Source organism: Grammomys surdaster, unplaced genomic scaffold, assembly GCF_004785775.1.
Source record: "Grammomys surdaster isolate TR1022 unplaced genomic scaffold, NIH_TR_1.0 169, whole genome shotgun sequence".
Taxonomy (NCBI): domain Eukaryota; kingdom Metazoa; phylum Chordata; class Mammalia; order Rodentia; family Muridae; genus Grammomys; species Grammomys surdaster.
This window is the reverse complement of record NW_021604617.1, coordinates 501,894-518,812: the sequence shown is the minus strand read 5'-3', so window position 1 is coordinate 518,812 and position 16,919 is coordinate 501,894. Positions and strand designations below refer to the sequence as shown.

Here is a 16,919-nt window from a genome sequence, read left to right as displayed (position 1 = left end):
AAAGAAAGAAAGAAAGAAAGAAAGAAAGAAAGAAAGAAAGAAAGAAAGCATGCTTATAAGGAGAATGAATAGTTGGCGCTGTAGCCAATGATCTGTGGGGAGTTTAAGGTAGGGGAAGACATGAAAAGGATTAGAATGCTAACATGAACTTAGAAATGTGTAACATGTACTTTTGATTCTGAGCAAAGTTAGAAGCCATCATTGCTTTTTATATGCTAATAGGTACCACAAGTAGCCAGCCATATGACCATGCTGCCAAAGGTAAAGTAAACAACTCATTTCAGTAAATGAGGACCAGTTTTACAAGTTCTTGAGAAATTCTGGCTGTTATCTGTCAAAAATACTTTAGAGTTTAGGTTGAGTTTAGGTTGGATTGTAGTTTGTAGTTCAGAAAACTGGAGTTTTGTTTTGACCTAACATTATCCAGAACCTGAGAGTTTGTGTCTCACCCCCATATAAGAAAGAATGAATGCACTGGAAGTAGAATAAAGTTATAAATACACAAAGGCTTCTCTCTGTGCTATATTTTTTCCAGAAAACCAGGACACTTTAAAGTCCCATAACTGATAGAATCAATTCTACCAATTGTGGAACAATTGTTCAAATACTTAGACTATTAGAGGGACATTATTTTATTTGAACTCATTTGTCACCTTCAATACCAAAAGTTCATGGTCATCTCATGAGAAAAACTACACTTAAAAACTACATTTATACAAATTTTAAATATCTTTTTTTATATAATTTTTTATTGGATATTTTATTTACATTTCATATGTTGTTCCCTTACCACATCCCCCACCCACCCGGGAACCCCCTATCCCCTTACCCCTCCAACTTCTTCTCTGTGGATGTAACCCCTACCTACCCCCCCCACTCCAACTATCCCACCCTCAAAATTCCCACCCCCTGGGGCGTCCAGGTTTCATGAGGTCAAGGATCTCATCTTCCACCTATGCCCAGCAGGGCCCTCCACACTTGCATATTCAGCTGAAGCCCTGGATCCCTCCCTAAGTGCTCCCAGGCTGGTGGTTTAGACCCTAGGAGCTGTAGTTGGTTGGCATTGTTGCTCTCCTCATGGTGCCACAAACACTTTCAGCTCCTTCATTCCTCACTCTAATTCCTCCATTGAGAACCCCATGATCAGTTCAATGGCTAGTTGTGAGCATCTGCCTCTGACTATGTCAGACTCTTGAAGGCCTCTGAGGAGACATCCATATCAGGCTCTAATCAGCATGCACTTCCTGACTTCCACATCAGCATCTACCTTTGGTGACTGCACATGGGATGGATACTCAGGTGGAAAGGTCTTCAAATGGCCCCTCCTTCAGTTTCTGTCCCTCACTTTGTCTCCATATTTGCTCCCTTGAGTATTTTGTTCCTCCTTCTAAGAAGAACTGAATCACCCCCACTTGGTCTTCCTTCTTTATGAGCTTCATGTGGCCTGTGAGTTGCATCTTGGGCATTTCAAGGTTCTGGGCTAATATCCGATAATCAGTGAGTGAATACCATGTGTGTTCTTTTGTGATTGGCTTACTTCACTCAGGATGATGATTTCTAGTTCCATCCATTTACCTAGGAAACTCTCGAATTCATTGTATTTAATAGCTGAGTAATACTCCATTGTGTAAATATACCACATTCTTTGAACCCATTCCTCAGTTGAAGGACATCTGGGTTCTTTCCAGCTCCTGGCTATTATAAATAAGGCTGCTATGAACATAGTTGAGCATATGTCCTTGCTATATGTTAGAGCATCTTCTGGGTATATGCCCAAGAGTGGTATAGCTGGATCCTCAGGTAATGCTATGCCCAATTTTCTGAGCAACTGCCACACTGATTTCCAAAGTGGTTGCACCATCTTGCAGTCCCACCAACAATGGAGGAGTGATCCTCTTTCTCCACACCCTCGCCAGCATCTACTATCACCTGAGATTTTAATCTTAGCCATTCTGACTGGTGTAAGATGGAATCTCAGGGTTGTTTTGATTTGCATTTCCCTGATGACCAAGGACACTGAACATTTCTTTAGGTGCTTCTCGGCCATTCGAGTTTCTTCCATTGAAAATTCTTTGTTAAGCTCTATACCCCATTTTTTAATAGGGTTATTTGGTTCTCTGGAGTCTAATTTCTTGAGTTCTTTGTATATATTGGATATTAGCCCTCTATCAGATGTAGGATTGGTAAAGATCTTTTCCCAATTTGTTGGTTGTCGTTTTGTCCTATTGACAGTGTCCTTTGCCTTACAGAAACTTTGCAATTTTATGAAGTCCCATTTGTCAATTTTTTATCTTAGAGCATATGCCATTGGTATTCTGTTCAGAAACTTTTCCCCTGTGCCCAAGTATTCGAGGCTCTTCCCCACCATCTCTTCTATTAGTTTTAGTGTATCTGGTTTTATGTGGAGGTCCTTTATCCACTTAGACTTGAGCTTTGTACAAGGAGATAAGAATGGATCAATTTTCATTCTTCTACATGTTGTCCTCCAGTTGAACCAGCACCATTTGTTGAAAATGCTGTCCTTTTTCCACTGGACAGTTTTAGCTCCTTTGTCAAAGATCAAGTGACCATAGGAGTGTGGGTTCATTTCTGGGTCTTCAATTCCATTCCATTGATCTTCCTGCCTGTATCTTTACCAATACCAGGTAGTTTTTATCACTATTGCTCTGTAGTACAGCTTGAGGTCAGAGATGGTGATTCCTCCAGAATTTCTTTTATTGTTGAAAATAGTTTTCGCTATCCTGGCTTTTTTGTTACTCCATATGAATTTGAGAATTTCCTTTTCTAACTCTGTGAAGAATTGAGTTGGGATTTTAATGGGGATTGCATTGAGTCTGTAGATTGCTTTTGGCAAGATGGCCATTTTTATTATATTAATCCTGCCAATCCATGAGCATGGGAGATCTTTCCATCTTCTGAGATCTTCTTCGATTTCTTTCTTCAGGGATTTGAAGTTCATGTCATACAGGTCTTTCACTTGCTTGGTTAGATTCACACCAAGGTATTTCATATTATTTGCAACTATTGTGAAGGGTGTCATTTCCATAATTTCTTTTTCGGTCTGTTTATCTTTCATGTAGAGGAAGGCTACTGATTTGTTTGAGTTGATTTTATAACCAGCGACTTTGCTGAAGTTGTTTATCAGGTTTAGGAGTTCTCTGGTGGAAGTTTGGTGGTCACTTAAGTATACTATCGTATCATCTGCAAATAGTGAGATTTTGACTTCTTCCTTTCCTATTTGTATCCCTTTGACTTCTTTTTGTTGTCTAATTGCTCTGGCTAGGACTTCCAGTACTATATTGAATAGGTAGGGGGAGAGTGGGCAGCCTTGTCTAGTCCCTGATCTTAGTGGGATTGCTTCAAGTTTCTCTCCATTTAGCTTGATGTTGGCTACTGGTTTGCTGTAAATTGCTTTTACTATGTTTAGGTAGGGGCCTTGAATTCCTGATCTTTCCAAGACTTTTATCATGAAGGGATGTTGAATTTTGTCAAATGCTTTCTCAACATCTAGTGAGATGATCATGTGGTTTTTTTCTTTGAGTTTGTTTATATAGTGGATTACATTGATGGATTTCCGAATATTGAACCATCCCTGCATTCCTGGGATAAAACCTACTTGATCATGTTGGATGTTGTTTTCATGTGTTCTTGGATTCGGTTTGCTAGAATTTTATTGAGTATTTTTGCATCGATGTTCATAAGGGAGTTTGGGCTGAAGTTCTCTTTCTTTGTCCTGTCTTTGCAGGTTTTGGGTATGAGTGTAATTGTAGCTTCATAGGACGAATTGGGTAGTCTTCCTTCTGTTTCTATTTTGTGGAATAGTTTGAAGAGAATTGCTATTAGGTCTTCCTTGAAGGTCTGATAAAATTCAACACTAAAACCATCTGGTCTTGGGCTTTTTTTAGTGGGGAGACTTTTAATGACTGCTGCTATTTCCCTAGGGGTTATGGGACTATTTAGATGGTTTATCTGCTCCTGGTTTAACTTTGGGACCTGGTATATGTCTAGGAAGTTGTCCATTTCATCCAGGTTTTCCAGTTTTGTTGAGTATAGGCCTTTGTGGTAGGATCTGATGATTTTTTTAATTTCTTCAGTTTCTGTTGTTATGTCTCCTTTTTCAGTTCTGATTTTATTAATTTGGATACTGTCTATGTGCCCTCTGGTTAATCTGGCTAACGGTTTATCTATCTTGTTGATTTTCTCAAAGAACCAGCTTCTGGTTTCATTGATATTTTGTATTGTTCTTTCTGTTTCTATTTGGTTGATTTCAGCCCTGAGTTTGATTATTTCCTGCCTTCTACTCCTCCTGAGTGTATTTGCTTCTTTTTGTTCTAGAGCTTTTAGTTATGCAGTCAAGTTGTTAGTGTGTGCTCTTTCCAGTTTCTTTTTGTAGGCACTTAGAGCTATGAGTTTTCCTCTTAGCACTACCTTCATGGAGTCCCACAAGTTTTGGTATGATGTGTCCTCATTTTCATTGAATTCTAAAAAGTCTTTAATTTCTTTCTTTATTTCTTCCTTGACCAAGTCATCATTGAGTAGAGAGTTGTTCAGTTTCCATGTTCATGTGGGTTTTCCATTGGTTTTGTCATTAATAAAGACCAGTCTTATTCCGTGGTGATCTAATAAGATGCAAGGGATTATTTCAATCTTTTTGTATCTGTAGAGGCCTGTTTTGTGACCAATTATATGGTCTATTTTGGAGAAGGTACCATGAGGTGCTGAGAAAAAGGTGTATTCTTTTGTTTAGGATGAAATGTTCTATAGATGTCTGTTAAGTCCATTTGGTTCATAACTTCTGTTAATGTCAAAGTGTCTCGGTTTAGTTTCTGTTTCCATGATCTCTCCATTGCTGAAAGTGGGGTGTTGAAATCCCCCACTATTATTGTGTGAGGTGTAATGTGTGTTTTGAGCTCTAGTAAAGTTTCTTTTATGTATGTAGGAGCCCTTGCATTTGGAGCATAGATGTTCAGAATTGAGAGTTCACCTTGGTAGATTTTTCCTTTGATGAGTATGAAGTGACCTTCCTTATCTTTTTTGATTAATTTTTGATGAAAGTCGATTTTATTTGATATTAGAATGGCTACTCCAGCTTGTTTCTTGGGACCATTGGCTTGGAAAATTGTTTTCCACCCTTTTATTCTGAGGTAGTGTCTGTCTTTGTCACTGAGGTGCGTTTCTTGTATGCAGCAAAATTCTGGGTCTTGTTTGTGTATCCAGTCTGATAGTCTGCGTCTTTTTATTGGGGAATTGAGACCATTGATGTTAAGAGAGATTAAGGAAAAATGATTGTGGCTTCCTGTTATTTTTGTTATTAGAGGTAAAGTTATGTTTGTATAGTTATCTTCTTTTGATGTTGTTGGAAGATTACTTCCTTGCTTTTTCTAGGTTGTAGTTTCCCTCCTTGTGTTGGCGTTTTCCATCAATTATCGTTTGAAGTGCTGGGTTTGTGTGAAGATATTGTGCAAATTTGGTTTTGTCATGGAATATCTTGGTTTCACCATCTATATTGATTGAGAGTTTTGCTGGGTATAGTAATCTGGGCTGGCAATTGTGTTCTCTTAGGGTCTGTATGATGTCAGTCCAGGCTCTTCTGGCTTTTATAGTCTCTGGTGAGAAGTCTGGTGTAATTCTTATAGGTCTGCCTTTATATGTTACTTGACCTTTTTCCCTTACTGCTTTTAGTATTTTTTCTTTGTTTTGTGCATCTGATGTTTTGATTATTATGTGACGGGAGGTATTTCTTTTCTGGTCTAGTCTATTTGGTGTTCTGTAGGCTTCTTGTATGTTTATGGGCATCTTGCTCTTTAGGTTAGGGAAGTTTTCCTCAATAATTTTGTTGAAGATATTTACTGGCCCTTTAAGTTGGGAATCTTCATTCTTATCTATACCTATTATCCTTAGGTTTGGTCTTCTCATTGTGTCCTGGACTTCCTGGATGTTTTGAGTTAGGAGTTTTTTGCATTTTGCATTTTCTTTGACAACTGTGTCAATATTTTCCACCGTATCTTCTGCATTTGAGATTCTCTCTTCTATCTCTTGTATTCAGTTGGTGATGCTTGCGTCTATGACTCCTGATCTCTTTCTTAGGTTTTCTATCTCCATGGTTGTCTCCCTTTGAACTTTCTTTCTTGTTTCTATTTCCATTTTCAGATCCTGAATGTTTTTGTTTAATTCCTTCTTTGTGTTTTCTTGCATTTCTTTAAGGGATTTCTGTGATTCCTCTTTAAGGGCTTCTATCTGTTTACTTGTACTCTCCTGTATTTCTTTAAGGGAGTTACTTAATTCCTTCTTATATTCCTCTATCATCATCATGAGAAGTGATTTTAATTCTGAATCCTGCTTTTCATGTGTGATGGGGTGTTCAGGGCTTGCTATATTGGGAGAACTGGGTACTGATGATGCCAAGAAACTTTGGTTTCTGTTGCTTATGTTCTTGCGCTTGCCTTTCGCCATCTGGTTGACTCTAGTCTTACCTGCCCTCACTGTGTGAGACTGGAGTCTGTATTTCCATGTATCTTGCTTGTTGCAGAGCTCCTCCGAGTCCAGATGTCTCTGTAGTCTTATGATCCTAATCTCCTTGGTGTCTGCTGCTCTGAGTGCAGTGGCTCCTCTAGGATGACTCAGGAGTCAGTATCTCCACAGGACAGGAGCAGACCAACTCTGTGTCTCAAATTTTAAATATCTTAATTGTCTCTCACAGACTAAATAATTTTCAAAAGTCCAAAGTTTAAATTTTCCTGTGAAATTCTAGGTTGTTTTAGATGTGACCCTGTAAAATCAAAACACAAATTGTACTCTTTGAACATATGATTTGCATTTCTCTAATGACTAAGGAAGTTGAACAGTTCTTTAGGTGCTTCTGAGCCATTTGAGATTCCTCATTTCAGAATTGTTTGTTTGGCAGTGTACCCCGATTTTTAATATGGGTATTTGGTTCTCTGGAGTCAACTTCTTGAGTTCTTTGTATACTTTGGATAGTAGCCCTCTATTGGATTTAGAATTGGTAAGGTACCCAATCTGGAGATTGTCATTTTGACCAGTTGACAGTTTCCTTTGCCTTGCAGAAGCTTTTCAATTTTCTGAGGTCCCATTCATCAATTGTTGATTTTAGAGCTTGAGCCATTGGTGTTCTGTTCAGGAAATTTTCTCCTGTTCCAGTGTGTTCAAGGTTCTTTCCCACTTTCTCTTCTATTATATTCAGCATATCAGCATATGTTGGGGTCCTGAAACTACTTGGATTATCGTCTTTGTTCAAAGAGATAAGAATAGATCAATTTGCATTCTTCTACATGCTGACTACCAGTTTAACTGGTTTTGGCTTCTTTGTCAAAAATCAAACTACCATAGGTGTGTGTGTTTATTTCTGTGCCTTATATTCCATTGATCTGCCTGCCTGTATCTGTACCAATACTGTGTGATTTTTATGACTATTGCTCTGTAATACAGCTTGAGTTCAGGGAGGCTGAATCTCCTAGTAGTTCTTTTATTGTTGAGAGTGGTTTTCACTTTCCTGGGTTTTTTGTTATTCTTAAAGTTGAGAAATGCTCTTTCTCTCTCTGAAAACCAGGCCACTTTTACTATGTTAATCCTGCTGATCCATGAGCATGGGAGATCTTTCAATCTTCTGAGGTCTTCTTTGAAGTTTTTCTTCAGAGACTTGAAGTACTTGTTATACAAATCTTTCATTTGCTTGGTTAGAATCACACCAAGATATGTTACATTATTTTAAACTGTTGTGAAGGGTTTTCTTTCCTTAATTTCTTTCTCAGCATACTTATCTTTGAGTAGAGCAAGGCTAATTTTTTATCCAGCCACTTTGCTAAAGTTGTTTATCAGTTCTAGGAGAGCTCTGGTGGAGGTTTTGTGGTCACTTATATATAGTATCATGTCATCTTCAAATAGTGGTGCAGTGATTTCTTCTTTGCCACTCTCTATCATGCTTATCTCCTTTTATTTTCTTATTGCTTTAGATAGAATTTCAAGTAGTTTATTAAATAGATACTAGGAGAATAGGAATGTCATCTTCAAATAGTGGTACAGTGATTTCTTCTTTGCCACTTTCTATCATGCTTATCTCCTTTTATTTTCTTATTGCTTTAGATCGAATTTCAAGTAGTTTATTAAATAGATACTAGGAGAATAGGAATTCTTGTCTTGTCCTTGATTTTAGTGTAATTGCTTCAAGTTTCTATTCATTTAGTTTTATGTTGGCTATTGGTTTGTCGTATACTGTTTTTAATATGTTTAGGTAGAGATCTTGAACTCCCGATCTTTCCAACACTTATAATATAAATTGCTATTGTATTTTGGTGTTGCATTTTTTTCAAAGGCTTTTTCAGCTTCTAATGAGACACTCAAGTGTTTTTCCTCCCCTTTGAGTTTGTTTATATAGTAGATTACATTGAGAAATTTCCATATATTGAACTATCCCTGCATCCATGGGATAAATCCTACTGGATTATGGTGAGTGATCATTTTGATGTGTTCTTCAATTCAGTTTGCTATTATTTTGTTGAGTATTTTTACCACAATATTCATAAGGGAAATTGTTCTGAAGTTCTCTTTCTCTGTTGGGTCTTCATGTGGTTTAGATATTAGTTTACAATGGCTTCATAGACTGAATTAAGTCGTGTTCCTTCTATTTTGTGGAATATTTTGAGAAGTGTTGCTATTAGAACTTCTTTGAAGTTCTGATAGAAATACCTGTTAAACTGTTTGGCTCTGAGCTTCTATTGGTTGGGAAACTTTTAATGACTGGTTCTGTTTTCTTAAGAGTTATAGAATTGTTTAAATTGTTAATCTGATGCTAAGTTAACTTTGATATATGGTATCTGTCTATAAAATCATACATTTAATCTAGATTTTCCAGTTTTGTTGAGTATAGATATTTGAAGTAGGAACTGATGATTTTTTTTTAATTTCCTCAGTTTCTGTTTTTATCTCTTCCTTTTCATTTATGATTTTGTTTATTTGGATACTGGCTTTGTGCCCTCCAGTTAGTTCGGCCAAGTTTATCTACCTTGTTGATTTTCTCAAAGAATCAGCTCTTTGTTATGTTGATTCTTTGTATAGTTCTCGTTGTTTCTACTTGGTTGATTTCAACCCTGAGTTTGATTATTTCCAGATGTCTACTACTCTTGGGTGTATATGATGGTGTTTTTTGTTTTCTATTCCTTTTAGATAAGCTGTTCAACTGCTAGTGTCAGATCATTCTAATTTCTTTATAAGGCACTCAGATCTATGAACTTTCCTGTTAGCAATGCATTCATAGTGTCCCATAAGTTTGGGTATGTTATTTGTTTATTTTCATTAAAATCTAAAAAGTCTTCAATTTCATTTTCTATTTCTTCCCTGACCAAGTTATCATTGAGTAGATATTTGTTCAGATTCTGTGTGTATGTGGGCTTTTTGTTGTTTTTGTTGTTACTGATGACCAGTCTTATTCTCATGCTGGTCTGATAGAATGTTTGGGATTACTTTAAACTTCTTGTATCTGGTTTTGCTTGTTTTGTGTTCGATTATTTGGTCAATTTAGAAGAATGTACTATGAGGTTCTGAGAAGAAGTATAATCTTTTATTTTAGGGTGAAATGTTCTATAGACATCTGCTAAATCCATTTGGTTCATAACTTCTGTTAGTTTTACTGTGTCACTATTGAGTTCTGTTTAAACGTTTTATCCACTGGAGAGACTGTGGTGTTGAAGTCTCTTATTTTTATTGTGTGAGGCTCAATGTGTCAATGTGTGCCTGGAGCTTCAGTAACATTTTGTTTACAAATTTGGGTCCCTTTCTATTTGGGGCATGTTCAGACTTGAGAGTATATCTTTCTGAATTTTTTCTTTGGTGAGTATAAAGTGTCCTTCTCATCTTTTTTATAGCTTTTCATTGATAGTCTATTTTATTGGATATTAGAATAGCTACTCTTGCTTGTAGCTTGTAGCTACTCTTGGGACCATTTGCTTAGAAAATTTTATCTAAACTTTTACTTTGAAAGAGTAACTGTATTTTCACTGAGATGTGTTTCCTGCATGCAGCAAAATGCTGTGTCTTGTTTATGTATCCAGTCTATTAGTCTGTGTCTTTTTATTGGGGAATTGAGTCCATTGATGGCAAGAGATATTAAGGACCAATGATTGTTTCTTCCTGTTATTTTTGTTGTTAGAGGTAGAATTCTGTTTGTGTGGCTAGCTTCTTTTGGGTTTGTTGTGAGAAGATTATTTTTTTTTGTGGGTGTAGTTTTCCGCCTTGTGTTGGAGTTTTCATTCTATTATCTTCTGTAGGGCTGGATTAGTGAAAATACATTTTTTAAAAAATTGGCTTTGTCATGGAAAATCTTAGTTTCCCCATCTATGGTAATTGAGAATTTTGTTGGGTATATTGGCCTGGGCTGGCATTTTTTCCCGGAGGGACTGTATGATACTTCCCAAAGATTTTCTGGCTTTTACAGTATATGTTTAAAAGTCTAATGCAATTCTGATAGTTCTGCTTTTATGTGTTATTTGACTTTTTTTCCTTACTACTTTTAACATTTTTCTTTGTTCATTGCATTTTGTGTTTGGATTATTACATGATGGGAGGAAATTCTTTTCTTGTCCAATGTATTTGATATTCTGTAGATTTCTTGTTCTTTTGTCACCATCTCTTTATTTAGATAAAAGAACTTTTATTCCAAAAATTGTTGAAGATATTTACAAGCCTTTTTAGTTGTAACTGTCTGCTATACCTATTATTCTTAGGTTTTCTTTTTTCCCACTGTATGCTAGATCTCTTTGATGTTTTAAGTTATGATCTTTTTGCTTTTTGTATTTTCTTTGACAGTTTTGCCAATGTCTTGTATGTTATCTTTTATGCCTAAGATAGTCTCTTCTATCTCTTGTATTCATGATGGTCTCCTTTTTTGATTTCTTAATTTGTTTCCATTTCCATCTTTAACTCATGAATGGTGTTGTTTAATTCCTTCATTGGTTCATTGGGTTTTCCTGTATTTCTGTAAGAGATTTAATGTGTTTCCTCTTTAAGGGCTTCTACTTGTTTACCTGTGTTCTCCTGTCTTTTTTTTACTGGATATTTTATTTACATTTCAGATATTATCCCTATCCAACATTCCCCCCCTTCCAGGAGCCTCCTATGCCATCACTCCTCCTCCTGCTTCTCTGCAGGTGTGCCCCTACCTACCCTCCCAATCTCACCTCCCTACCCTCAGACTACCCCCCACACTGCATCCAGCCTTCATGGGACCAAGGATCTACTCTCCAATCTATGCCCAACAGGGTCATCCTCCCTTACATATACAGCTGAAGCAATGGATCCCTCCCTAAGTACTCCCAGGCTGGTGGTTTGGACCCTGGGAGTTTTGGTTGGTTGGTATCATTGCTCTCCTCATGGGGCCGCAAACTCTTTCAGCTCTTTCAGTCTTCACTCTAACTCCTGCAATGGGAACCCCTTGATCAGTTCAATGGTTAGTTGTGAGCATCTGCCTCTGAATGTGTCAAACTCTGGCAGACCTCTAAGGACACAGCTATATCAGGCTCCTGTCAGCATGCACTGCCTAACATCCACATCAGCATCTACCTTTGGTGACTGCACACAGGATGGATACCCAGGAGGAATAGTCTCTAGACGGCCTCTCTTTCAGTTTCTGTCCCACACATTGTTTCAATATTTGCTCCCTTGAGTATTTTGTTACTCCTTCTAGGAAGGAACGAAGCTCCCCCTCTTGGTCTTCCCTCTTCATGAGTGCCATGTGGTCCGTGAGCTGAATCTTGGGTATTTCAAGCTTCTTCGCTAATATCCAATAATCAGTGAGAGAATACAATGTGTGTTCTTTTGTGATTGGGTTACCTCACTCAGGGTGATATTTTCTAGTTCCATTTATTTACCTAAGAATTTCTTGAATTTATTGTTTTTAATAGCTGAATAATACTCCACTGTATAAATGTACCACATTTTTTTGTATCCATTCCTCTGTTGAAGGACATCTGGGTTCTTTCCAGATTCTGGCTATTATAAATAAGGGTGCTATGAACATAGTGAAGCATATGTCCTTGCTATATGTTAGAGCATCTTCTGGGTATATGCCCAAGAGTGGTATAGCTGGGTCCTCAGGTATATGTCCAATTTTCTGAAGAACCTCCAGACTGATTTTCAAAGTGGTTGCACCATCTTGCAATCCCACCAACAATGGAGGAGTGTTCCTCTTTCTCCACACCCTCGCCAGCATCTACTATCACCTGAGTTTTTGATCTTAGCCATTCTGACTGGTGTCAGGTGGAATGTCAGCGTTGTTTTGATTTGCATTTCCCTGATGACTAAGGATGCTGAATATCTTTAGGTGCTTCTCAGCCATTCGAGTTTCCTCAGTTGAGAATTCTTTGTTAAGCTCTATACCACATTTTTTAAAGGGGTTATTTGGTTGTCTGGAGTTTAGTTTCTTGAGTTCTTTGTATATATTGTATATTAGCCTTCTATCAGCAAAGTGGTTGATTATAAAATCAACTGAAACAAATCAGCACCCTTCCTCTGTGTGAAAGATAAACAGGCTGAGAAAGAAATTAAGGAAATGACACCCTTCATAATAGTCACAAATAATATAAAATACCTTGGTGTGACTCTAACCAAGCAATAAGAGATCTGTATGACAAGAACTTCACGTCTCTGAAGAAAGAAATCGAAGAAGATCTCAGGAGGTGGAAAGATCTCCCAGGATCATGGATTGGCAGAATTAATATAGTAAAAATGGCCATCTTGCCAAAAGCGATCTATGGATTCAATGCAATCCCCATTAAATCCCAACCCAATTCTTCACAGAGTTAGAAAGAAAGATTCTCAAATTCATTTGGAATAATAAAAAACTCAGGATAGTGAAACCTATTCTCCACAATAAAAGAACTTCTGGAGGAATCACCATCCCTGACCTCAAGCTGTACTACAGACCAATAGTGATAAAAACTACATGGTACTGGTACAGAGACAGGGAAGAAGATCAGTGGAATAGAATTGAAGACCCAGAAATGAACCCACACACCTATGGTCACTTGATCTTTGACAAAGGAGCTAAAACTGTCCAGTGGAAAAGGGACTGCCTTTTCAACAAATGATGCTAGTTCAACTGGAGGACAACATGTAGAAGAATGCAAATCAATCAGTTCTTATCTCCTTGTACAAAGTTCAAGTGTAAGTAGATAAAAGACCTCCACATAAAACCAGATACACTGAAACTAACAGAAGAGAAGGTGGGGAAGAACTTCAAATACTTGAGCACAGGGGAAAAGTTCCTGAACAGAACGCCAATGGCTTGTACTCTAAGATCATGAATTGACAAATGGGACTTCATAAAATTGCAAAGTTTATGTAAGGCAAAGGACACTGTCAATAAGACAAAACAGCAACCAACCAACTGGGAAAAGATCTTTACCAATCTCCTGTATGTCTTTAAGCTAGTTAGTTATGACCTTCTTAAGGTCCTCTATCATCTACATGAGATGGAAGTTTAAATCAGAATCTTGCTTTTCAGGTTTATTGAGGTATCCAAGACTTACTGTGGTATGAGAACTAGGTTCTGATGTTGCCAAGTAGTCTTGGTTTCTATTGCTCATGTTCTTTTGCTTGCTTCTTGCCTTCTGATTATTTTTGATGTTAACAGTCCTTGTTGTCTGATTGAAGTCTGTCTCTCCCATGAAACTGGTTATTTTGGTCTCCTTGGGTCCAGCTGTCTCTGTTTAAAGGAGGTGTTGTGCAGTCCCTGATAATGTGAGCCTGGCTGTGCCAGAAATCCTTGGGGTCAAGCTGTCTCTGTGTTTGGGAAACACTGGGGGAAGCTGGAGCACAGCATATGCTCCTGAGCAAAGATGTGACCTGTAAGGAGAGTGTGTCTCTGGCTGGGGCAGGGGGAATTCCTTCCCCTGGGCTCCAGGGAGGGTTACAGTTTGTTCAGGTATTGAGGCAGAAATTTGGACCTCACCTGTGATCCTAGGTGTGTTAGAACTCCTCCATGTCAAGCTGTCTCTGTGTATGAGCATGTTGGGGGAAGGGGTGTGGACCACAGGATCCACTCCTTGGTGCAGTTGTGAACTGAAAAGAATATGTTCCTGGGTGGGGAGGACTTCCTGGCTCCTCTGTGATCCTGAGTGTTAGTCAATTACTTTACGTTTTGTTGCATGTCAATTATCTGGAAAAAGACAGAAAGCAACTATATTTTTTATAAAACCATAAATCGAGTGGCATTTAGCCCAGGTGTTAATAGAGAATGTATCCTCTGGGGTCTCTTTTGGCCCAACTTACCAATGCCATCATTATTACCAAAAAATATTATGTTTTTGGGACCCTGCAATAACAAGTAATAAGTCTCTGCTTATAGGATCAACCTGGTTTCTGGTACAGATTTCCAAAGTTTTCTACATTCTTTCAAAATACTTCATAGTTGTGTCGGCTATATTAAAAGCACTACTTAGTATCAGATTGATTTTTTATTTTATGCTATGTACATATGTGTTTACCTATATATATATATATATATGTGTGTGTGTGTGTGTGTGTGTGTGTGTGTGTGTATGTGTGTGTGTGTGTGTGGTGTGTGTGTGTGTGTGTGTGTGTGATATTTATGCAGTGGATGTGGAGACTAGAAGAAGTCACCAGGTCTCACTGGGTCTGGATCTAAAACTGTTGGTGAGCTACAATGTGGATTCTGGAAATTGTACCTAGGTCTTCTACAAGAGCAAACACTGCTCTTAAACACTGATATATCTCTTTGGCCCTTCAAATTCAGCATTAGTTATACATTTGTTGTTGGAATAAATGACATAACCAAAAGCAAGTCATAGAAGAATATGTTTGTTTTAGCTTACGTTTCCAGAGACAAAGTTCATAATTATGGAACACCACATTATGAGGAAGTCAGAGATGCTATATCATATCTGACCAATATACAGGCATCAGAAGCATAAAGAAAGTGGTGGAACAAAGTTATAAAAACTGAAAAGTTGTTGCCAGCTATGTCCTTCCTCCAATACAGTTCTTAATACCATAAACAGGGAATATTCTAATATCTGAGCTCACAGAGACTATTTATTGTGCAAACATCACTGTTTCTTTCTTTTTTTTGGTTATTTTTAAGTTGGTCATTTTATTATTTACATTTCAAATGTTATTACCCTTCCTGTTTTCCCCTCTGCAAACCCCCAGAAATTATTGCTACCATAACTGAAAGCATAATTTACACAAGAATATATTTCTCAGGTTTTTTCTATTCCACTATTCAACCCTTTCTTCATCCTGATCATTATTTTTAGTATCATATAGGGTATTTCAGTGTCTAGTAGGCTGCTGCCTATCTTATAATCCTTCATACTATTTTATAACACTCGTGCCATGTTTTTATTAATATTTGTGATAATCAATCTTTACTATCAACTTGAATGGACTTGGAGTAACACCTGTGAACATGTCTGTGAGGATCTTTGAGGTGGCCCTTATGTAAAGAAATTATATCCTGAATGGAAATGTCACAACTCCACAGACTTTAATTCCAGACTTAATAAAAAAGGCAACAAAGAATAAAAAACAGCATAATGCCTGCAGGCTAATTGCTTATGTAATATGAACAAATAATTTACATCTGAACAAATACTTCTGTTATCAAAGACTGCTTCTCAACACTATATTAAAAGTCAAAATTAGACATTCCTTTCTTAAGTTGCTCTAGATACATACTAAAGTGCTTGGAGACATAAGAAAAATAGTGACTGAGGGAGAATTGAATTGTTTGTATATTAATTAAAGAAAAATATGATCTTTATCATATTAGTTTAGTCTAACAAAGAACAAAGAATACTGATCGGTACATTTACAAAAGAGTTTGACAGTAGAGACTTTATAGTCAAGAGAAAGAAGTATGGCTCTATGAAAACAAAAAGAACATTTCTCTTGATTTGCAGATATTGATGAGTGTCTATTGGAAGAATTGGTGTGCAAAGATGTTTCATACTGTAGAAATAAAATTGGGACTTTCATATGCAGCTGTGTAGTAAAATATCCTTTATTCAACTGGATAGCTGGCATTATTGATATTGATCACCCTGATTGTTATGGTAAGTCTATCCATGTTTATTTTTTAATTAAGCAAAACGAGGTGGTTTGGTAGAGCTTGTGACAGCTATAGCCAGAATGCTAGATTTATTTTTGTATTTTCATACCCCATCCATTTGTTCCTGATCTGTTATAATACAATCACATGTAATCTCTGGGATTAAATATCTGCTTCAAAACAGATACTTTCCAAATATGCCTTCAAGCCAAGTCTTTTCCCTTCAACTTCAAAAGAAGGGCTCTGATGTTTTACAGAAGTTTATAGAATTTTTATTTTGCACAGATGCCAAATTCAGCTCCTATGCTAATCTGTCTTCTGAGTAAGCTAAATTAGTTCATGCTAATACTCCCAAGGCTACATGTGACTTATTTTCTGCTCACAATAAGTCTTTTTACAAGATATTTTACAAATTTGAAAGATACTCAAGAGTTAGTGTTACATAACGAAACATTTTACTGTTGTACACAGAACCACAAATGCCTACCAAATTTAATTTCAATTAAATTTTAGTTGTTTATATAAAAAAGGAACCATTATGAAGGCCCGTTACCATGTAAGTGATTTCATCCATTCTATAAGTTATTTCCTCAAAAGGGCAATGCCAGTGAGGCATCATCCAAGGAAACATTATTCTTCGTTGTCATCTGTTGCCCACAGACATCTTTTGTGTTCCTGGTTACCATCAGTTATCTGCTGCATTGCTGTGCATCTCCACCCATCAGCCTTTTGATGCTCAGTTCCCTTATGCCATCTGTGTCTTGTGCTGACAAAAGTTTCTAAGTTCAAATTGCTCTCAAGAAAACTGTGGTTCTTACCTGTACACTAAATACGCTTG

General features: G+C 37.2%; 1 protein-coding gene across 1 annotated transcript in view; it reads left to right on the top strand.

The window, feature by feature from the left end:
• Positions 1 to 16,919, top strand: part of Adgre3 (adhesion G protein-coupled receptor E3) — a 115,373-nt gene that overhangs the window by 38,406 nt on the left and 60,048 nt on the right. Inside the window, exon 5 of the mRNA XM_028766601.1 lies at positions 15,933 to 16,085. Within this exon, the coding sequence (XP_028622434.1) occupies positions 15,933 to 16,085 (153 nt within the window). The remainder of the gene's footprint in view (positions 1 to 15,932; positions 16,086 to 16,919) is intronic.